Source organism: Harpegnathos saltator, unplaced genomic scaffold, assembly GCF_003227715.2.
Source record: "Harpegnathos saltator strain DR-91 unplaced genomic scaffold, Hsal_v8.6 scaffold203, whole genome shotgun sequence".
NCBI classification, from domain to species: Eukaryota; Metazoa; Arthropoda; class Insecta; order Hymenoptera; family Formicidae; genus Harpegnathos; species Harpegnathos saltator.
Genome location: NW_020229988.1, coordinates 718,233 through 741,682, shown reverse-complemented (window position 1 = coordinate 741,682; position 23,450 = coordinate 718,233). Strand labels below are relative to the sequence as shown.

Below are 23,450 nucleotides of genomic sequence, written 5' to 3'. Positions count from 1 at the left end.
AAAGCGGCTTTCCTGGCCCGGCCCTTTTCCCCATTGTCTACTCTAGAAAGGAGCGACAGCTGGGTCTTCCGTTTATGAATTTTCAGGAACATCTCACCGCGCGCGCGATGCGTCGTCGCGATAAGGAATTATGCGGCTGGATGATTCGTCGGTTAACCGCCATCCTCCGATATCGATCGGCCGAACGCACACGCGCCGTGAAAAAGCCACTCGGAAATCCAATGCAATCTTTTGCACCATTCCGTAATGTAATCCCACGGGCTGTTGGCGAAATAGCTTTCACCGATTGCATCGTTCAATAGGAAAATTATTCGTTACGTAATCTTGGAAAATGCGAGAAAAGTTGTCACGGGTTGTTGGATCTGTTACCGTTCATCTCATAAGATAAAGCAACGTTTCCATCTGCGCGAACTCTCGACCGGAAAGATGAACGTGATTAACGTTAATTTATATCGATACCTTGTGCGTATTCCATTTATATTCCACACTTGACAAGTGTGGTTTAGTATCAATATCAACGTCAAAGAGTCATCTTCAAAGGATTAAGGATAACAATTGCCCGAGAGAAAGTTGTACTAAGTACACAATTTTGTGATTGTACATAATTTGAAGATGCAAACACAAATGGACTGATTTATTGTAACGCTTGGCCACTTATTTTAGAATACATTTGCTTCGTGTGAACCCCGAAGACACATCGTTGCCTCTAGATCGTATCATGAAATCGCGTGTGCAAATCTCACAGCTCAATCTTGCATGCGACTATTAGACACGCAGTGGTGAGAATAATTCGCTTTTCCACAAGTGCGTACACCATTATACCATTCAATAATCAGAAACCGCTACTTCCTGCGTGACTACATCGATCATTCTCTCCATTGTTCGGAAAGATACCGGCGTTGGAGCTTGTTGGCGCTTGTTTCTCACAATGCTAGGCCTGCTAAATTGATAAACGTTACATCGTTATGGACAATTTAGGAGCATGTTATGTACCTTGATAACCACAAATTGAAATGTTGCAAATGAAATTTCTGTTGAAGATTAATCCAAGTTACTTGAAAAATCATCTTTCTTCATTTAATCTCATTTCCTGGTATTTAGTCTATAATACTTGATTCACCAAGGTAATTTTTATTGCAGCATTTGATGCGTATAAGAGATGTTGCTTGATACATTTTATTTCTTACACATCTTTTACACTTTAAATTTATACACATTCCATGTTATAGATATTTTGTATCATTTGGTCTTCTCCGTATTTCCCGAACTCAGTTGTATTACCAAATGTATGTAGTTGAAACGCACTGACTCGTTCAATTAGCAATTTAATGGACTGAATAATCGGCCGCGATAATTAGCGCCTTTTTACGGTGGTGGAAAAACTCGAGGCGATTTACGCGGCGAGATTGTGAGTATCGATAGTGCTACTACGTCGGGCACTTAACGCACCTTCTTCCGAGGCACGTGCAAACGCAATTGGCGGATCGCAAGCTACCGCGATTGCACAGACAACACGTGTGGAAGTACGATAATGATTAAGTGCGTGAAGCTCGTTTTCAGTTTGATCTCTTCGACGATATACCGCGCTCCCAGGAGATTGCGACTTAATAACCGACTCTTTTCTTGCTATCAATCTCGTTCTAACGACGCGTCTGAGTGTCCCCTATCCCTTTCTACGAGAAGATTAGTTTTCCACTGTCAATTTGATGGATGCAAAACGAAACGTTCGATGCGAGATAACGTATCCTCATCCATTAATTATATATTCGCTCAAAAATTGCGATTTCTACGTCGCAAGGTTTCTGCCGCGCAAGATAAAAATTGCTTTTTCACAGATCTGTCGTATGTCAGGAAATTATTCGATCGTTTGTTTGGCCAATAAATCTGAATATTAAACAAAAGTTTACGAAAACTTTCAAAATTGACTTTTACAACTGGTTATCCTTGCACTTTAAATTAATAATCGGTAACTTTGTGCATAGTGATTGTGGTATGATGGTAAGAACGATTCCCCCCTTTCTCGGTATCGCACCTGGAATGCACCATCATTTATATAGCATATTAGTCACTCTTTGGAATGAAACTCAGTCGCGCGATCTGAAGAGGCAAGGAAGCAATTTGTTGGATATATTCACTTTTACTTGAATTGCGATGGTATTCTTTACGACGTAGCCCATACGACCGACACGGATTATCACACACGCTTTAATCAAGAAGCGAAATGTGGCTCGATGTAGGGGATGCAGTGGGTAGGGGTAAAGGCTATATAAGAGAACGCACATCTGCTTCGGTTTTACAGTAGAGTTAGGTCCTTTGTGTCGTGTCTGTATTTTTCGGTATATTTGCAATATGGTAAGTATGCCGCTTTGGTCGTTTCCACTTTAGTACTTGAACGGGATAAAACCACAGATTATACAACCATAGCGCGAAGAAATGTATAATTTGACCAGAGAGAAAACGGATATTCCGCAACCTTGTTATTGATGAAAGTGCTCGTGGAATGAGCTCTCTTTAATAAAAATAACTATTGACGAAGCACGCGACAGACATATCTGTCGTTAATGGGATATATTTCGTCAAATGGGAAAGTCTGAAATTCGATATTTAAAATTTTATACATACATTCATGAAATTTTCTCTGAAGAGATTTTTATTTCAACTCGTGCCTCTTCCTTGAAAAATAAACCGCAGGATCTTTTATTCGATAAAACATTATGTCATTATATAATTCTTTCGCATGTATGTGTGACTTTTTTACGACACACGTGGCACGTTTTGTACAATCCGACTGAAAATTCATTAAAAAGCAATAAAAAAAGAGAAAGACTCCGTCTCCATGTGCGTGCGGTGATACACTTGTATGGGGGAGTGGCTCGCCCCATCCGAACGGCCGCAGTCTATATAAGAGTGGTCCATGCCGGATGTTTGACCCAGAACTTCGCGTGCAGTGAAAGTGTGCCCGGTGCAAATATATTTTACCGGAAACAATAATGGTGAACGCATAATATAATTAGTTAATAATTCGAGATTATTGATTGCCTCACGTATGAGTATAAAAAATTATCATTACGCGTTGTAGTCAAAGGTTTATTTTTTTAATTTTGTATTACACATATCTATACGTGTAATTACTCGCAACCGTAACGATATATTGTTATTAATAATCATTTCTCCACAAGAAAATAGAAAGAGAAAGTTCCGCATTTGTGTGCGCGTGATGTGTAATTATAAACGTAAATAAAAATATTAATGTATCTTTGCGTTGATGTACTTGCTACTTTATTACGATCATAAATTGATAATTTGCTGATACGCTTTTTCCATAGTTGCATATCTGGATGATCAGTAAAGAACTTTCCAGGAAATCGATAATCTCGCAATTTTATTAAATTATATTAAAGCTAATTGAGTTTACTTTCCGTTAAAGCAACGTAATTTTATGTCATCGACTCTTTAAACGTTTCAGCATAATGATATATTTTCTTCGCTTATATTCGCGTGTATTGAGAAAATAATTATCTTCTCTTCCTGTATCACGCTAACATGATTATTTGTATAATGCTGCATTTACAGAGTTACGTATATCGGCTTCTGCATAATTACATGGAAAAAAGTAGAAGAAGCTGCAATTAAAACAGAAGGAAAGAATATCATGATTAATTTTAACTTTCTCTTTCGATTACAGAAAGTCTATTTAATATTGGGTCTGCTGGTAACGGCTGCGTGCGCCGAGAAGAAAATTAATTTAGAAGATATAGAGAGGGATAATCTGAGGGCGGAGAATAAAGCCAAAGCCGAGAACATCCAGACTGATGAAACGAAGTACTCCGTTAAACCCAATGTTAATCAGCAGCAGTATCAAATACCAAGCCAATATAACACTTTGGGTGGCCATCCCGATGGAGGATCATACATCTCCTCGCAACAATTAGAGGATATAAAATATAGCGTAAGATGTCAATTGAATGTGTTGATACGTGTAAATCTTATTCTTGCTTTCGGAAACTTATTATTGTAAAATCTGTGTCGACGGATTGACGTAGAAATTATTGCAACAATTGGATTTTATATTACACGTTATCACGTTGTCGAACAACAATATCGAACAAAGTCCCATTATTTTCTCGTCTTGTCATCGTTAGCAGGTGCCACCTGAACAATACATTCAACCCAATCAATACGCAGTACACGAAGCACAATATCAACAGCAAAGCCAAAGTCTGCCGCAATATCAACAGCAATATCAACAGAGTCCAATTTTGACGCAACAAAATATTCCACTATTGCAATACAATTACAACGGATATCAGCAGCAAGTGGAAGTACCGACGAAAGGCGCTGCACCGAATGCCTTCGAAGCTCAGAAATTGAATTACCAACCGGAAGTAGTGGTAGGCAATCACATTCAAAGTGTTCAGCAAAAAGCAGTCACGGACAAGTATACGAAAACCAGCAATAAAGGTAATGCGAAGAGAAAAAATTTATCCAGTGTGTTATCGTTCTTAACTTACATTTTACGTTTTATATAATATTACTTTAGAAATAAATAATAAATAAATATAATAAATAGAAATGACCTTGCGGAAATTTTATCTGTTTATGAAAATCATGAAATTAAATTATAAAATAATTGCAAAGATGTTTCGTTAGATTCAGTATTCCGAAGAAAGTGATTTTTAATTCTCAAAATCATTTATTTTTTGGAAGAAAGTGGAACCAAGAAAAATAATAACATCAATTATTGAAAATATGGGCATGAAATTTACATATACTTTCTCGTTTTTAGGACCTGTTTATTTCGACGTTCCAGCGACCCAACTACTTTCTTATTATCCTTATTTAAATATTAATTCCGCTGTGAGTACGAAAGGAGTGGTTCAACCTTCATTACATCAATTACCGAACAACGCCGTTCCACAAATTTCTCTACCAGTGTATACTCCAGTGTACAATCAGAAGCCACTGGCTTCTTCCGTTAAAACGCCTTATCCCTACCCTACGATCGTACCGACAACATTTACGTCCAAGGTAAATTTGAACTGTGTTCCTACCTAGCGCAGCTTTCATGATTACTCTTGTCTTCGTGTAAAGATTAAATAACTATAATATCCATTATGAACATTTTCTTTTTTATGAATATATTTTACACGAACAGCTGATTTATAAAATGATCATAAATACATTTCAGACAACGAAAGGATCGGCTTATACATTTCCAGTCACGTTGAAGAAAGTAAATCCGCCTTCCTTGCCGGCGTTATCTTTGTATGTCCAACCGCAACAGCCTTTAGCTCAGGGGAAAAAACTGTTGTATACACAAGCTTACGTCACGCCCTCGCAGCCGCAATATGTGCAGCAATTAATTTACACACAGCCCGGTGTAGTTTACAGCGATCCCACCGCCGCTTACAGCGATCTTTACGCCCGCATACCGGCGTACATTCAGGAAAATTCCCTTCGCGGTCAGGTAAATCAATATGAAACGCAGCAACAAGTGTACGTCACACCGACGATTGGCCATGAAGCACCGAAGGAGGTGTTGCAGGAGCAAGTCGGCCAAGAACTTCCGCAGGACTATATCAAGGTTCGTATGATCCATGGGCTCGAGCGGAGTAAATTAGATAAGAAGAACTTTTTTCATAATCGACATTTTGCTCTCGAACGGCGCGAATTATAGCTGACGCGATCATGTTGCATTTATCAGGGACACCGAGAGTCGTAGTGGAAATAATAGTTTTACATAACTCACGCTTTAGACAACGAGATTATAATTGGAGATTTAAATTACGAGCAACATCGTTAGCGGACTAATTAACATAGTTTAATTAGCTTCTTCGCCGCGCCACGTCGTGTGCCGCGAACGAGAGAGAAATCATTGCAACTCAATTTAAAAGTGACGCGAGATAAAGATTACGTACTTTTCCTTTAATAGTCTTTTTATCCGTCTCTTTGAAACATATATATTGCTCTTTTAAATGTAGAAAGTTTTAAAATCTCGTGCAGAAATTTTACATGTTAAATGCGTATCTGTAAAGTATATCACTCTGTGATGTATACTTTACGCGCGTCTATATTTCTTTTATTTTCCAACTGAATATAAAAATTGGAATGCAACGTTTGCTCCGAACAGGTGCCTGATGAACCAAAAACTCACTTTATACCGCCGCAGTTGCCAGCGCAGGATTTCAAATCCAGCATTACGCAACTGGAGCCCGTTTCCTATGAAGACGAGGAGTCCTTACAAGTGAAAGATCATTCCTTGCCCTCCGAACCGAAGACGCTTCTTGATACGTACATTCCAAGCAGAATCATCGCGTCGCAGGATAGCACCAGGTATGGTAACGAAGGATATTAAAAAGTATACTCAGTACTATACTTACCAGCTATAACTATCATTATAGGTACGTGGAAAGGCCGATAAAACTAGAAGGAGGTTTTCTCCCATCGAAAACGAATTTTGCGCTGAAGAAGCGCAAGTCCGAATAAAGAGGACCGCCGCGAGCGATCGGTGACGATTGACGAATGTTATATATACACAAGGGTCAGTACACGGAAATTCAATTACCAGCAATTATGACGACCAAGGCATACATGGAAAATATCGAAGATGCGCTGTCCGAATCTCGAGACCAGCGACATCATCGCATCTAGTCTTTCATCGAAGATTATGCAAACTTTATGCTGTTCTCCTTTACATTTATAGAGACGTGCCCAGTGAGCGGCGTACTTTGTTTACGATTTTTCAATAAAATTGAAAATGAAAATTCAACTGGCAATTCCTCTCCCTTGACCCGTATAAAAAACACTAGGCACAAAAGAAAAAATATATTAGTAATATACTATTGATGATATAATTTATTATGCAGTCACTTGCACATGTCTTAAAAGATCTTACAGATAAAACTGAAATATGGACATTTTTTCTAATATACATTACTTTTGCATTTGTTTTTCTGTATATATTGTCATTTGTTCTTTACTCAAAGAGTTTAAATAAATTTAACTTGGAAAAGAGATTGTAAATAAAATAATTATATATTCAATATTATAATTAATTTTTAATAAATTAAAAAGGACTACAGCAAAATTATGTAATTTGGCATTGGTCCTTTCACATATAGCAACGGCGCATTCGAGGATACTGAAACGTATCCTCTATAAAAAAGAAGAAAGCTTCTCCTACTCTTTTTCTTTTTTATCCCCCCTCTCTCCCTCTCTTTCTCTCGTTGAAAATAAACTACATTAAACATTTTAAAATTATATATTTAATAGTTTGATATATTTTTCTACTTTTCCGGACAAAATTACTTATTTAAAAAAAACATTATTTTCTAACATTATTACAAATCTTAAAGAAGATTCTCTCTGCAAATTACATCAATGATTTCAATTCGTTCAAGCTATATCTATATTTAATTCATTGATAACTTCAACACATGTTCAAAGATTGCTAAAGCGTTGATTAAGTTGATCGAGCCAAGAGCGACTGAATCGCGCGATAGAGAGATCTGAAACGTTTAGCTTCTCATAGATTGCAACTGGTGAACAACGTCGTGTTATTACATCTTTCTTACTATTACGAAAGACGCGATGTATCACCATTAAGATTTAGACAATTAGTATAGCTGTCGAGATTCGGACAGCTTTGAAATTTTTGTCGGCAACGCCGACGAGAGTACGAAGAAATACGACAAAAGTTCTTTCATTGGCAATGAAGTGCTTAATAAGCTTGCATAAAATGTTTGATTAGCGCTGACACAGTTTACGACTTACATTGAGACAGAACTGTCGACATCAGGAAGCTGGGCTGCGTTATGGGATGCACATAGTGCATGTGTGTGCCTAATGTCAAGGAGCGTACGTATATAAGTTATGTACTAATGTGAGCGCGCTATATCAACGAAGAGGCCACACGAGAAAGCTGATGCCACAACGGTGATGAGCCCAATGGTGTAGGAACGTGGAATTGAACATTTGAAATTCTGACTGCCGCTCCGCAACATTGTTATTATTCACATTATGCACGGCGGATGCTTTCTTTCCCGCAAATGCATAATTCGTTAGAATTTATCGCAGATGCTCCGTGTTAATTTCAGCGGAAACGGAATATATGCACGACGCCTCGCATATTATATATTCAAATTTATGTCAAAATATATACATATATTATATATATATATATATATAATATATATACGCATATTACATATATATATATATATATAATATGCGTGTCCTGGCAAAAAATGTAACACATCATTCATAACGCATCATTATCGAAAGTGTTAGATATTATCTAACGATTTTATGGATCGGCGAATTTCACTCACGGCCGAAATAATTTCACTATACGTGACGATTAAAATGTGTTTATAGACGTGAAATTTATCATTCGGCAAAGTCGTGGCGTGAAACGTATTTATATGTTCATTTGCGTAACATAAGAAAGCCCGCACGATCAAGAATCGACCTGTCAAACGGCGCTACGCTACTGGCAGGTGTCTTCCCGTATCGAACGCGAATAGCGTTCGTCTCGCAGTGGTGAAACTATAATGGTGGTGTCCTTCTCACACCAGGAGCGAGGGCATATAAGGTGGGATGTTCTGGCCTCAGCTTCATCAGTACCAAACATACACGACAAGTCCGCCAAGCCAGCAGGTTTAAGGTTGGCCGTCATGAGTCTCGCTAGGATGCATGTAAGTACTTGAATCAAAGTTACTTTGCGACTATTCCAATATATTTAGCGTCTTGTGGGACGTTCTCCTTCGCCCGGTTCCATCTTCCATGCCTCATTAACCGATAATGCACTCAATGGTTCGTTCGTGATGCATTACGTTTCTCTTCTAAGCCGCCAAAATCACATTTAGCATTTTTAATGAAAAATATTCATGTGGTGGTTTATTAATGTATTTATCAACCATTACTGTACTCATATTGCGTGTGTTTTTCTCTCTTCAAATATATTTTCATTTCTCACAATTTCGTCGTGATAATTTGAAAAAAGTATCACATAAAGCACATTACATTCCTCGATGTTTTTTTCTTTTTTTTATAATTGTGATTGTTATTCAATTTCTGTGCTTCTATGAGAAATGCCTACAAAGATAATTATCAAGGATAATAGTTTTCGTTCTACCTGACACCGATATGCCCTGCTAACAACTACTAAAATATTTTATGATTGTAGCGACGAATCTCCGAGAAAAATATCGAGAGTGGAAATATAAAAGTCACCATCAGTAACATTTACGACTATAATTTACGAAATGTCTGTGGGTAAATAGAAACTTGAGTGTACTGACTTTATAATATAAATGACATGTGTATTGGCAGAATTGGTCGCGCGCATGGCACTCTTGTTACAGCTGTTCCACGTAAATCTAATAATCCTATCAATTAAAGCCTTAAAGCCGAAAAGCTGCAGGAAAACTTTTAACGGAAATGCCCGGTAGCGTGTCGAGTGTACACCTATAGCTTTTTGCAGCCGCTCCAAAAATTATTTTTTTCTTCCTCTACCGGCCGATCGCTTCCTGGACTCAACCGGACGTAATTGCGGTGAAAGTGTTTCGGATTTTTTACCCACCACGGTCGTACGAAGATAAAGTAGTCGCGGCAGATGCTCTTGAGTAAGTCAGTGAAAGTCCTCGAGGATGAGCCACGCATATCTCCCAATTCGTAATCGCGCGAAGATCCGATCGCTTTTTCGTGCATTAGGTAACTAGCGGTTTTGCGCTAACGTAATAGTATGAGATCTTTGTGAAATTCGACGTCTCGCGTTATTACCTGTTTGCGTACGCGTCAGTCGCCATTAATTTTCATTTAATTCGTGCTGACAAGTCGTAGATCAAGTAGTTAAACATTTCCGAGATTCGACATTCTCTTTACGCGCTTCAAAAGTTTCTTCACATTGATCAACATTATTAATGCCTGAATTACAACTCCTTAGCAACTTTAATACGCAATTATTTTGAAAGGAGCGTAAAACAAAAGTCGCCATTGATGTAATCAATGTGTAAAAGTACATCGCGATTTATAAATCTGAAATCAATTATATCGGACGCCGTAGAAACTATGAACGTTAAATTTACTTTAGTATAATTTATAATTATAACAAAATCGTTTTTTCTTGCGTGTACTTATTTTTATAATACGTTGACTTGATACAAAATTGCAACTTAATAAATACGAGTATAGCTTAATTACTTGTCTTTACATAAATAATCTATTTATAATTGAAAAAGATTTTTAACAAAGTTTTAAACATCTAATGATAAATTCTCTTTAAGATTTTGTCCCTGTTGCTTTGCCTGCTCAAGCGGAAAGCGATGTTTTCAGTTACGTATCGTCCGCAGACCGCGACGCGAGCCTTTAAAGAAAGCGGTGAAAATCGCAAGTGCGCGACGAATAAAACCCGTTTTAACGATGCTGACCGACACACTTGACTCTGACCCTACGCGGATATCTCGCCTTCTCCTTTGCTCGAAGCGACTCCTTCCAAGGTCGCAATTGCGAATACTCGTTACTTTCGTGACTATACGTTATTATCCGATTATCGTTCGAGAAATGTCGATAAAGTACTCGAATACAACCAATACGTTTCTCAAGACGTAGCTCATTTGGAGTAAATTCAAGCGAAATAATTCCCAGCAGATTTCTTCACGAAACGATCGAAAGAGGGAAGGGAAGTGAAAGTGCGATCGCCGTTACCGGAGCATCGAGATCGATGACCAACACATTGTTACATCGTCTCGGCGCGCGATTTCTTATACATGCCCCTGACTTTCAGATCGCCGCATTCCTACTACTGCTCGGACTCTGCAACGCGGAAAGCACCGGAAACGGAGAGATCAAGGTGAACGACTCCCTCGCTGCCGAACGTTCCGTTGTCGACAATGCCGGCGCCGATACCACGAAAGCGGATGCCGATAGCGCGAGAGAGGAGCAGGAGATTGTCGACGAGAACTTGCCGATCTTACCTCCGTTAATACTTTTGGATTTCGACAACGGTACCGTCAACGACAACGCTACGGCCGACGAGAAGGCGAAGCGTACGGTGAACAACGGCCTCGGCTACGGCTTCGACCGGAACTCCTTGTTCGCTCCACGGAAATACAATTACTACTTTCCCGCCGGGAAGACCGGGACCACCGTGAGCATAGAGGAGTCCATCAGCCCGTTCCTTCCGAGAACCATCATCGAGAGAGTGCAGTCGAATCCAAAACTGAGGTCCGAGTCGCACGGGAGTCTCAGGCAGCAAGGGTCCTTCAGGAACGGCGGCGGTTCAGCATCCAATCTGCGAACGCATACCTTCCGATACTATGTACCCATGGAGAAATCTCCGTCGACTTTCGGACTACGAACGAAGTTGACGAAGACATTCAGTTCCGAGTCTTATCGAGGGTACTCTTCGACCGCGAGACCCTCCGTCGAGACTTACCCGAACGATGACTACCGAAACGGCGCGTATGCGTCCACTACGTCTCAATCCTTGGTGTACAGTCCCACAGAAACGAGCGACTACGTCACCCCGAACCCACAGAGTTACACAGCCTCCACGTCGAGCGCGTATGCTTACGTGACACCGAGTCCCATGGCGTACGAAGCTGAAGAGCCCTCTGCGAGATACTTGGGCCAAAGTAGTCAACATACGATCAACGTGCACGGCTATTCCAGACCGGTGCAGAGTGTAGTGGAGTCGTCGACGGCTAATCCCGAGGGCGTGACTTACTTGGAGAACGTAGACGTTCAATCGAGGACAAGACCTCGCGGCTACGCTCAGCCGGGCTCGAGGGTGGTGGAACCAACTGCCGCTGGACCCACGGACGCGTCTGGCTACGTGGAGAACACTGCTCCGCTTACTGGTCTGCCCAGGTACACGGTGGAGAACGGTGTTAGGTACGAGAACAAAATCTTCTGGAAGTATCCAGACGGCAGGGTGTCCGACGTGCCGCCTGGGACGTACGAGACGTACTCGGAGTACCCATCGTTGGCCGCGTTACAAGCCGCCAAGTCCCAGGAAACGTCGTCCATCTATGACTCCGCTTCCACGGAGAACACCGTGTTGTCTCAGGGTCCGGTGCAGTTCCCGATGGCGCCAGAGAGCGGCGCGCCGCCGAGTCCCTTCATCTCGGCCGAATCTCTCTCGAGGCTACCGCAGCAGCAAGTGTATCGGCTGGGCTACCAGAACCTCGTAGGGCAGAAGCAGGCCGTGGCGCAACAGGCCAAGGCCGGTAGCGGAGTCTCGCCCGCGTATACGGTCACTTCGACAACTCCTTCGCCACCGAGGAACTCCTTCAGGCTGAACAGGAAGAACCAGAAGGATCGGTACGAGTCAGCGGGGCCTCGTCCGGCCTCGAGATACATGGTGAACAGCCCGAATGCAGAGTATACCGACTCTTACACCACACAGAGCACCCCGAAGAGCACGACACCCACTAATTTCTTCGCCCCGACAGGTGAAACGGTCACTCTCTCTTCTTTGTGCCCTCGTATTAGCACCTCGTATTACTTGAAAATATATGTATTTTTCGTATTGTATTATATTTTTGATATTTTATGTTGCTTTTTAAGTATTTTTTACCTTAATGTATGTTGCGTCGATCTCTTAAAAATTTCACGCATTTTGGAATATACATAGCGCAATAATAACTTGAAAACTGCGTTTTCAGCCGGCACTAACCTGCCCAGGAAGATCAACGCCGGCGGAAAGAACCTGGAAAACTACTCAAACTTGCAGTACTCGGATCTCCTGAATTATAATCCGTCAATCTCGCAATATATAAAAAATCCCGCGTCCATCCTCAACGTGCAGCCCACGTTCGTGCAAGCCGGAAACTCTTTAATACCTGTGATCATTTTAAGGGTGGATGGCGTACCTCCCATTCAGCCGAAGGCCGTACCGAATGTGAATCTGAAGGCTCTCTTGCAGCAGTACCTTATTCAGTATGCCAACAGCATCGAGGAATTAGCACGGCCATCCAATTATGATCTTGGCGACGATCAGCTCGCGAAGGATCAAACTTCGTTTTCTATAAATCATCTGCGAGAACTGGCGCGACTGGCGCAGGGCGCTAGTCAGGATCTGCTGGCTAATCCGACGGAATCTTACGTCGGTAGATCGAGTTACGAGACGAGCAACTTGAATGCCGAGAAAAGTCTCTCTAGCGGAAAATACGGTCAGCGCACTGCGGCAAGGCCGAAAGTGAAGAGCGTGCAGATCTTGGAAGACCCGAGATTCACGAATTATAGGGACAAAAATTGAATTGTACATAATTGGCGAAGAGTAGAAAGCCGTGGACGCATCTCTTAACTTTCGTGTTCTGTCGCTTAATTCGACTCTTGCGCTGTAGGGAGAGCGAGGGAGAAGAGAGTTATTGCTTTAAAAATTAATGACCACGTTGTCGCAGTAGACACGTTGGCGTTGCGATTGTGATAAAAACGAGTTCCACGAGTCCTACGTCTACGACGTAGGAAACTTATAATTTTCACTTTTGCCTCTTCTTAAAGTAAAATTCACCTTACGTACATTAATATTGAAAAATTCGTTAGAAACACGATGGAATATGAAAGTTAAGCCGAAACTGAATGACTGATTCATATAACGATACGACATTGGCTACTGATAACACCGATGACACCGATGACGGAATATGGACATTTTTAAGAGTATCTTTTCTCTTGTGCACTATCATGAAATCCGCAAAGTTCTACAAAGTATTATGTAATTATTGTCTACATTCTATTTGGCACATCACCACTTCGGTCTCACGTACGAGACGCATCGTGCCATGAAACGAGTTGAGAAAATGAAAGGCGACAATCGATAATCGATAATCGATTAATTAGCGATACGATATAGTAAACGATATAGTAATTTAATGTGGGATCGTGCAATGTATTATAATGTGTACAATATGTATCTGCGCTACTGATTTGCCGAAAACACACTGTGGAGTCTGTCGAGTTTAACATCACCCGTCGCTTTCGGGAAAGCAGTAGTAAGCGAAGCGTATTGGTCGCTTTGCGAACGTACCTATTAAAAATTAGCCAAATTTCCACACTTCAGAAAGGTACCTTATAAATCTTAGCGCTTAAGCTCCTTACGAGAGTTAAGATAATCATAACTTGTATACTGCAAATATTATAAGCAAATAAAAAACGCCAGCGAGAAAGTTTTTCGTAGAAAATAGATTGCTGTTATTTGCGCCCAAAGTTTGAAAAACAAAATCAACTATTTTTACAAAGACGTTTCGACTTTGTCATTCACTACAAAATTTTAAATTCTACATTTTGCACACGACGCTTACGGAAAATTGTTTCCTACGCGAAATTTGAATCTCTCTGTAAAACATCTTATTACATTGTAAGTTTCATTCATCCAAATGTATATGGCCATATTTACAATAAATTTAGTTGCAAGTAATGGGTAAGCGAGAGCTAGATAGTAGCAGTTGCAAATGCAGACAAAAACTTTAGATAAATACACAAATTAAAGTGAAATATCAGTCTGCATGGAGCTGCTAATATGTAGTTTTGTCTCGATGTCTCGATGATATTTCTGTGATCTCGTGATTTCACAAACTTGTGTCATTTCACTCTTCAAGAGAGAGAAAGAGAGAGAGAGAGAGATAGAGAGAGAGAGAGAGAGACACTCTTTATGCAATATTATTCTTCAGATGAGTCGAGAAGAAACCGCGATTAAGAGAAACACCCCGCAGGACGTTACACCACGACGCATACGGCGCGTATCGCACCGATTTATTAGGAAAAGTTGGTAAACGCGCTTTCTGCTAAAGCGCGCTTATTAACTTTTCCCGGTAATCATACGATAAATATGTACATATAAGCAAAGTAAAAGTTTCCATCCTAATAGAAATTGTTATCGATCCACGAGCTGCACATCAGCGACCATCGAGCGCAATTACGCATTTTACTCGGTACGGCGAACTCGGTAAGCGCTCTCCTGCGGGCATCGGTGTGTGTGTGTGCGTGTATGCACGCATCGGGCTTTAATATCCGAATTAATATAAAGACGCAAGAGCGGCCTCGCGCACGCGTGCGCGTGTCTGAAGATATATGTATATCGATGTGACCGGTGCCGTTGAACCGGGCAATTAGCGTTAATTGCCTGGCAGGAGCGTGAAGAAAAGAGAAAGAAAAAAGGAGACGATGAACGATTTAACCCGCTATAGTCACGGCGCGCGCGGTGTTAATTCTACGTTTTCACAAGCATCGCGGAGTCTCCGATGATATCTGCGTAGCATTTACAGCGGCAACGGCAATTAGACTCGTGGCATTAAACCGAAGAGCCGGCGAGCGGGCGACTACACGCAGGGAAAAGATAGGCTCGTGTTCGTTGCACACGGACGTCTCCACGCCGCGGATCGGGAGGAGTAGGCATATACTCTGGGCATAATGCGTGTGTTCTAGAGCGCATAGAGCCGCGGCGGAAAAAGTACTGGCCGAGTCGCGGGCCGAACCCCGCGCGGAATGCCGCGGCTATGATCGAGGCATGCGGAGCGCACACCGGAAGCGCAATTCACGATCATCGGTGTGCGTACTACACGGACAGGCTAACGTTGCGCTCAGGGTGTATGCACCTCCCGGATGCGCCATTGCATCTCAGCTGGTTAGAAAATGTCCCGCGATGCATCTCAGGAGACTAAAATTGCCTCCTGGTTTTACGGCACGCGTCCATCGCGCGTCCGCGCAGGATCAGCGATTTTCAGTCGCTGAATGAGCATTTTATGGGACGTGAAAGGGACGCGGGGACGGCTGCACGACGGTGTCTCTGTTTCCGTACATGGTGATATCTCGCTGCTCGAGTTCCATAGTAATGACGAGTAGACGAGCATCCCGCGCACGCGATACGGCCCGGTCAATATTTCCCCGGGCGCGCTCGCGTGTCACGAATGAAAGTATCCAAGCGGCTGCGTGGTCTATAGGATAATATTTAGAACGATATTTTTCACTTGGGCACCAGACTGTATAAAGAAAATCGCGTATCTACTATGTGGCTCAGTCCTCGCGTGGAAGCTCACCACGCAGGGTCCTTCGGATTATTCGAGGCGAGAACGCGAGGAACGGACGCTCGCAATCAATGTGCGCGTGGAATACAGTGTGATATACGGGTCCTTCTAATTGCGTTAGGGCCGTCGGACGAAGGGACAAAGCATTTTCGGCGAAAATGATTTTTTATTATGTAAGTACTCGGATCGCGAAGTACCTTCTGTGAAAGTGTGAAGTTTCCTGTGCGGTGGTCTAAATCGTTGGTTTGCATCCTGTGCGCGAAAATGAGGAAAAGGGACATGTAAATAAAAAATTCGTATAAATTCGTTAACGCGAGGTGTGACGAAAGTCACGCAATTATGATAATGTATTTTTCTCCGTATATTCAAACCGTTGCTAAATATTTTCAAACATACACCATACGATGCAAAAAAGAAAAATAATACGTTGACATTCTCTTGCTCGATAGCTTTTTATACATGTAAAATAATTCCCTCTATGTGTGTTATTTTTTTATCAATATAGCGTCAATTATTAATCCCTAGATTTTACCAGTAATTTAACAAGGGTTAACTATTTCAATAATAAAATCAACTGAAAGCAACCTATGTAGAAATCATGCTTATTTAAGCATGATTTCATGCTTATTAAGCATTTGTGAAATATGTTACTTTTATTTTTAAATTACTTTTATTCAAAAGTCATGTCACTATATTACTTGAAAATTATATTAATGAAATCATATATTAATTTAAATCTGCCACTTGAAAAGAATATTTTGACATATATGTACAAAAGAAATAATAATTTTAATATTAATGAGAGATATAAAATAATTTTAATTATCCTTGACGAAAACTTCGTGCGATTATTCTTATTTTTATACAAATATTTTGATAAAAATAATTTTGCCTAAAACTGCAGAATTATTATTTCTATTATCACCAATCCTCTAATTGGAGAAATGAGTTCCTAATCATAGAAAACAGGATATATTCGAAATCAGGTTGTTGGAATCCATATATATTACGAATCACTGAAAAATTACCGTGCATTCCGCTGCATTTAATCTTCCGGTGTGATTAAATGCTTTCGAAATATGTTCGACGAAGCTACTTCCAATTAGATAAAGACTTTAACGATGTTCATGCCAATCGACAGCTTCGACCGACTTTTATATCGGTAGGCATGAAAAATTACATAGTTCAAACTGACTGTTTTCTCTCCAATTACGTTTCACCGACGCTCTCTAAACAGACGTAGCTGACGATAATCGCTTGCATTTCTGCATATTACAAAGAAACAGTCGTTCATGATACGATTGCGCGCTTCGTATGTTGCGAATCTCTTTCGTTCTCCAAAATGAGCGAGTTACCGACACGCCTGTATGGCGACCCATTACCGTCAAACAGACTCGAGTCGCCCATGAATCAGTGAGAAAGTCTACGAAGATCTGCTTCCGTGCACATCCAGTCCTTATTTCCATCGCACACGTGCTCGCATCTTACTTTCCTAGTCTGATTTTCTTTTCCAGGTCATCTCCTTGACAAAACAGCAATTATCACTTATTATCATGCATCGTTTATCCAAACTTTGCAATATATATATGTTGCTTTTTTCTCTCTTGCAAGTTTTATGATATTCAAGAGATATTTGTGAGATCCTGCGTATACCGTCTACGGAAATTTTTACTGTCAATTTGCCGTTAATGAACTGTAATTGCAAATTAATGTCAATTAATCGATACCAACGATTGCATATGTTTTCTGACAAGTCCTTTCTTAACGTGATGTAATATCAATAGAAAAAAAAAAGTTCTGCATGAAACCAGATTACTTGTCTCTTATATGACATATTTTATTTTGTATTTATTCCGCGACTTTTGATCGCTCCCTTCAATCTTCGTAGGTGATACTGCTGTTTCTCAGCTGGCCACAAACGAGATGTACGCAGAAGGTCGACGCGGCAGCGGAAGAGATGTTCGATCAGCTGGCGACTGCGTCGGAGAACGTGGTGCACGCCGTGAGACATACGAATGCTACTCCGAAAAATGTCGGGGAGCGACCGGCCAGTTTCCTGCCGTCGCTAAGCGCGACGCTGCACTATGAAAATTCCAATGGTTTCATACCGATGATACCTACAGACTCTACATCGTACGAGGATTCGGACGCGTCGTCGCTGCAGACCGATAGTTTCGAACAGGACGAGCAGTCGACTGAAGACGGCAACACGACAAACGCTGTAAGTGCTCGAGACAGCTCGACCACGAAGCCGAGAAAACTCGAAGAAGACTTAGCGTACTCCTCGGAAGCGAGGATCTTGCTGAATCTCCTTGTACCGCTGACGAATCGCAGGTCTTTCGATTTGCAGGAGAAGTCGAGTGAGTTTGAGCTGCTGAAGGTCAACAACGACACCCCCGCGGTGGCTAATTATCAGGACTTCTATGAGAACCTGCGCAGCACGGTGAACTCCGAGATCGACCGCGAGCCGGCCGCGACTTCCTCGGGCCGCGCGAACGGAGAAAGGGAGAAGAGAACCGAGAGCTACATGAACGATTATGGCCGACAGTCGCAGCAAACTAGAAATAAAGACCCGTACATTCAGTACTACTCGTACAATGACGCTCAAGATACGAAGAAACTTACTTACAAACAAGAGAAAGTCCCCGGCAATTATCAGCAGCAGAATGCCGCGAACTACGACGGTCACGGGCAGAGCGCTGTCAGACAGAACGTGGCGACAGCCTCGTCCTCATCAAGGACGAATTACGAGGTCAACGAACTCACTCACGGCGGCTTCCAAGGTGGAACTTATGACAATGTGGCGGAATCGTCGAGGACACGCCAGAGATTCTCCAAACCGGTCGTGGTGGCCGAGCCGACCAACTACAAGGTGGAAACCAAGTTCACCGATCGATTGCAGAGCAGCGAAGAGGACAGCGATTTCAAGACTTCGAGGAATTTAGAGTCTTCGAGCTTGGAGACGTCAAACCACGCTTACGACGCTTACAGCGAGAACAATAGACAGCGTAGTTACCACCGCACAGAGGACTCCAGGAACTCGGACGAGAGCTCCGAGTTCTCCGAGTTCATCGAGCGACCACGAAGAGTGCAGAAGAGTCGGAAACGCCCGTCGCATTCGGATTCTTCCAGGAAGTTGCCGAAAGAGCATCGAGGCACGTTGGCCGCCAACAGCGGCGAGGAAGAGGACAAACTCAACTACAATTCCTCCAGAATGAAATCACAGCGGCACCGAGTGAAAGCGAATCCATGGGTCGACGACGCCAGTGTAAACCTTCACGATGACAGCGTCGAGGACGTCAGACACGACAACAGACTTGGCGAAATTAAGAGCTCCAAAACGCAACACGGGTCCAGGCTGAAGAACGCCAACACATGGCATCAGATATCGCCGAATCTCGAGATCTCTCATTCCAACGGGATCGAACTCGACCACGTGGAGAACCCCAAGTACGTCGTCCCCGTGAAAGTGAACTTGGTGCCCGTGGCGAACTTTGATCACGCGACCGCGCTGGGCAGCAGTCAAGGTTTCGACGTGTCCAATGCGCTGTTGCGGAACATGGCGACCGCTTCGCCGATCGGCGCCTACACTACGAGCGCACCTCTCTTGAGCACGTCGTCGCCGATCCTTGGGCATAACCTGGCACTGTCGAAGAACATAGCGAATGCGCCGAGCCTAGCAGTGCCCACGTCGGTTCCCGACATCATCGTCGGTCAGACTTCCTTCCACAATCCTGTGCACACCGTCGTGCTGTCCCAGCCTAACGGGCAAAACAAGGTCACGAACACGGTGAGGGGGACCTACCTGCCGAGCACTATGGCGCCGGTATTTGCGCTCACGTCCAGTCTGACGCCGACGTTCCAGAACGTCCAGGGTAACGTGACACCGCGAACCACCTTCGCCGTAACACCGACTCCCACCGCGGTCGTTCAGCATGTACCGTTCGGTCAAGTGCACGCCGGCATGCAGCAGCTGATAGTGCCGCAACCGACCGTCCAGACATTCCCGGGTTTCGTGCAGACGCCGGTTCATGCGAACACGCAGTACCAGATCCAAGTGAACCCTCACGGGTTGCAGGGTCAAAACTTCATGAGCCAGGGCAACTTGCAGCTGCAGAGTCTGCCGACGGCGCCCACGCTGCTGTCCACCCAGGTGTTGCCGGAGAACAGAATCAACGTGTCACCCGCGGAGATGCAAAGCAAGAAGAACATATACACGACCTCTGGCGGCAACATCTTGGCTGCTGCGAGTCTGACTGTCGGCCAGAACGAACAGAAGCAGGCGACCAACTTCAACTCGTATTACCTGCCCAATCATAACACTCAGCAAGCGGTGAAGGCTGAAGACGGGGTGTACCAAGTGCTGAAGGACCTCGATATGACGCCGAAGACGAAGACTTACCTTCAAGCGACTCAGGTAGTACCGACCGTGCTGCAACCCAGCTCAACTCTGGGTGGCTTAGCTGTGAATACCCCGCAGTACGTGAAATTTCAAGGTGCTGATGACGCTGTGCAGGTTCAGGTGAACAGAGCGCAGTTATTGAAGAACAGCAAGCTGCAGACCGCCGACAACGTGGTCAGTCACTCGAGCAACGTGAACAGTGTGAACGCGCACTTGCCGAACGTGGGCACGAAGAACGTCGAGATTGTGAACCCGAACATCAAGCCGAGCCCGATCGACACGACTATGAACACCTTCAATACCGTGCACTATCCGGCGGCTGTCTTGACGACTCCCATTCCGATTTTCAGCACCATCGGCTCGGTCACTCCGCAAACCATCAGTCTTCAGAGTTACGTAGACTCCTTGACGGAGAGTGGCGCCAAAGCCAAGCAATTGGCCACGGTGGACCTGAAAACGTCGCAGAATCAGGAACGACCAATGTTCAATCCCATCAATTTCGTTCCCAACGTCGACATCATTAAGAATCAGAACGTTCTCAATAAATTACCATCCAATGAACCCGTCCAACAAGATTTGAACCTGGTGCCCGTCATGCCGGGAGGAAACTTCTTCAAGCCGTCGTTCTCGGCGCAAAACGAGTTGGTGATGAAGCCGAAATTAGCCTCGGATCTACAGAAATACGCCGAGGAGATGTTCAAGGAGTCGCTGAAGACGATGTATAATTCGCAAAAATGGAACAACGACAGGAAACCGCCTGGGACCAGCCAAAATCACTCCGAGGCGAACGACCTCACGAAGCTGAGACTCGAACTGCAAAAGTTGACGGCTTCTCTGTCGGAGTCGAAATACAAGGACCTGCTGGAAGCACACCAGAGCGAGAATAAACTGCGCACGGCAGACGCGCCGAAATCCTCGAGTAACAAGAAGAAACTAGACCCGCTACTGACAACTCTGGAGCACCTACTGAAGACTCAGCCTCATGGACCGATATATATGTATCATGGTGCGAGCAGTACAACAGGTCGCAAGCAGAAACCGTCGGTTTCCGATCCGAGTTTTGGCTTTCCTGATGAATTCTACGACGACAGTCAAGTGAGGGAGTTCCTCACGCCACCGAGGCCGAGTCACCACGCGAAAGGCGCTCTCCGCGAGAAGCCCATGAAGAACAAGCGACCCGGAGCGGCGAGATTCAGGAACAGGAGGAAGCCAAACAGGGGACACCCGTCGCTCAGGCCGAACGGACTGGAAGCGTCCGCCAGCAATATTGATGTGCACCTGGACGGACCGCCTCGTCATATGACACCTTTTGGTCCGGACAATATGGACTTTGAGACCAGTCATCAGCCTTCCTTCGATTCGTACCCGACGTTCACTACGCCGTCACCGGACGTCTACAAAAGTTTACTGACGGAGTTCGGAGCGTCGAATAACAGGGATTACATCAATCACCCCAGGATACACAATCTCATGGGGCTGTTGATGAAAAACAAGCAACTGCCGAACAGGGGCACGCAGAACTACTTTCGCGACAAGGATCAGCTGAGGCAGTTCTTCGACGGCGAGAGGCGTCGGCTGCAGCAGCAGTTTTACGACGACGCTCTCAAGAATTATATCTTGAACAAATTCGAAGATGCGTCGCAGTCCGGCTCGATCGCCGGCAGGAAGGTCTATTCGGGGAACGGCGCCGCGTAAATTCGTAATCAAAAGTATGAACGAAACGTCGATCGCGCGACGTACTCGCCGGATCTGCTCGAATGACGCGTAAATCCGCTCGCGGAAGGACTGGAATTAAATAGTAAACGCGTTTACCTTGTCCGGCAACGGACGATTTCTTTTCGCCCGCTTTTCGCATTAATGAAAGCTGCATCGTGCGCCAGCGTCGCCGCTCTCGCACTGAGTGTTTAATTATAGTAAGTAACATTTTGCGCGGAAGTTGTAAAAGCAATCGTTAGCGTCAGACGCGCTCGTACGGAACGACCGACCGAGGGCGAGAGAAATTCATCGATCATTTATAAGACGCTCCAGTGTTGTACATATTAACATAAATGGAAATATATACGTCCCGTAATTGCGCCCGTCTGTTTTCCCCTTCAATCGATATTTTCTCTCTTATCCATTTGCCGAGGACAGCAATAAACAGAATTTAAAAGCAGACGCTCCTTTTACAACGAGAGGAGGTAGAGAGAATCTGAAGGAGGAGAGACACGTATTAGGGAAACTTTAATTTGTATATTTGTGTTCTCTTACCTAAATGTGTAGAAAACGTTTGTGTTTTATATAATAATATACGCGGAATGGATATTATACTATGGTAAATATGTATTACATTTTTTTATAAAGATGTAGATTTTAAGTATTATATACGAAGAGGAAAATAAAATATTTATATATATTTTTATTAACTTTTTGCGAAAGACTTTCCTCCAGAATCGTTTCCCCTTTGACGAGGGCAAGATCAATATGAAACTTTTACATCGCTATTCTCGGGACGTTTTTAGATTGCATTAACATTCACAGCATTGCTTCCCGTCCTCTCCGTAACGAAATTGGAAATAAGGATTTCAATTTTCAATGAAAAACTAAGCTAAGAAAAATATTTGACGTACCATCAAGGAAAAGATTTCTATTTGCTAAATTGCATTTTTACTTTGCTCTCGAACTTTGGAGAAAAATACCTTTATACAATTTAATAATAAGGTAAATGTACGAATAAACAATTTCATTCGTCTATCGATTCCTTGTATACTCATGCAGAGGAATTTCATTTTGTACTGCAAGTTAATGAAAAATTGATATAATTCATCGAATGAAGTTTCTCCATTTTTGTTACAATTAATTATTTCAAAGACGGCGTCTAGTTTTTGTCATAAGAATTGGATTGATGAAAATGCAACCGCATTGTTTCCGTTTGACTGCGGTAATAATTCATCCATGACCAAGGAGGAAGAGGCGTTCACCTCGTAAGGTATATAAGAATCGTTAACTTTTGAATTTACTCTATGAAGCCTGCATTCATA

At 43.0% G+C, this 23,450-nt stretch overlaps 3 protein-coding genes across 6 annotated transcripts; all 3 read left to right on the top strand.

Annotated features, from left to right (window-relative positions):
• Positions 1-2,309: 2,309 nt before the first annotated feature.
• LOC105189370 (uncharacterized) lies at positions 2,310-6,746 on the top strand. Of its 3 annotated transcripts, none has more exons than XM_011151429.1 (7): positions 2,310-2,352; positions 3,686-3,949; positions 4,146-4,461; positions 4,787-5,028; positions 5,189-5,584; positions 6,131-6,333; positions 6,402-6,746. In XM_011151429.1, the coding sequence occupies exons 1-7, from the start codon at positions 2,350-2,352 to the stop codon at positions 6,484-6,486; spliced, it is 1,509 nt and encodes a 502-aa protein (XP_011149731.1). In that variant the 5' UTR covers positions 2,310-2,349; the 3' UTR covers positions 6,487-6,746. The 3 variants fall into 3 exon arrangements, with proteins under 3 accessions (XP_011149731.1, XP_011149730.1, XP_019699846.1); XM_011151428.1 differs by having other exon boundaries at positions 4,143-4,461; XM_019844287.1 differs by lacking the exon at positions 2,310-2,352 and adding an exon at positions 2,937-2,993 and having other exon boundaries at positions 4,143-4,461.
• A 1,887-nt stretch (positions 6,747-8,633) lies between these two features.
• LOC105189369 (uncharacterized) lies at positions 8,634-14,387 on the top strand. Its single transcript, XM_011151427.3, has 3 exons — positions 8,634-8,696; positions 10,787-12,455; positions 12,669-14,387. The coding sequence occupies exons 1-3, from the start codon at positions 8,676-8,678 to the stop codon at positions 13,259-13,261; spliced, it is 2,283 nt and encodes a 760-aa protein (XP_011149729.1). The 5' UTR covers positions 8,634-8,675; the 3' UTR covers positions 13,262-14,387.
• Positions 14,388-16,029: 1,642 nt separating this feature from the next.
• LOC105189383 (hypothetical protein) lies at positions 16,030-22,798 on the top strand. 2 transcript variants are annotated; one of them, XM_025298088.1, is made up of 3 exons: positions 16,030-16,201; positions 17,917-18,249; positions 18,379-22,798. In XM_025298088.1, exons 1-3 carry the CDS (start codon positions 16,187-16,189, stop codon positions 22,123-22,125), a joined length of 4,095 nt encoding a protein of 1,364 aa, XP_025153873.1. In that variant the 5' UTR covers positions 16,030-16,186; the 3' UTR covers positions 22,126-22,798. The 2 variants fall into 2 exon arrangements, with proteins under 2 accessions (XP_025153873.1, XP_025153872.1); XM_025298087.1 differs by having other exon boundaries at positions 17,917-22,798.
• Positions 22,799-23,450: the final 652 nt, after the last annotated feature.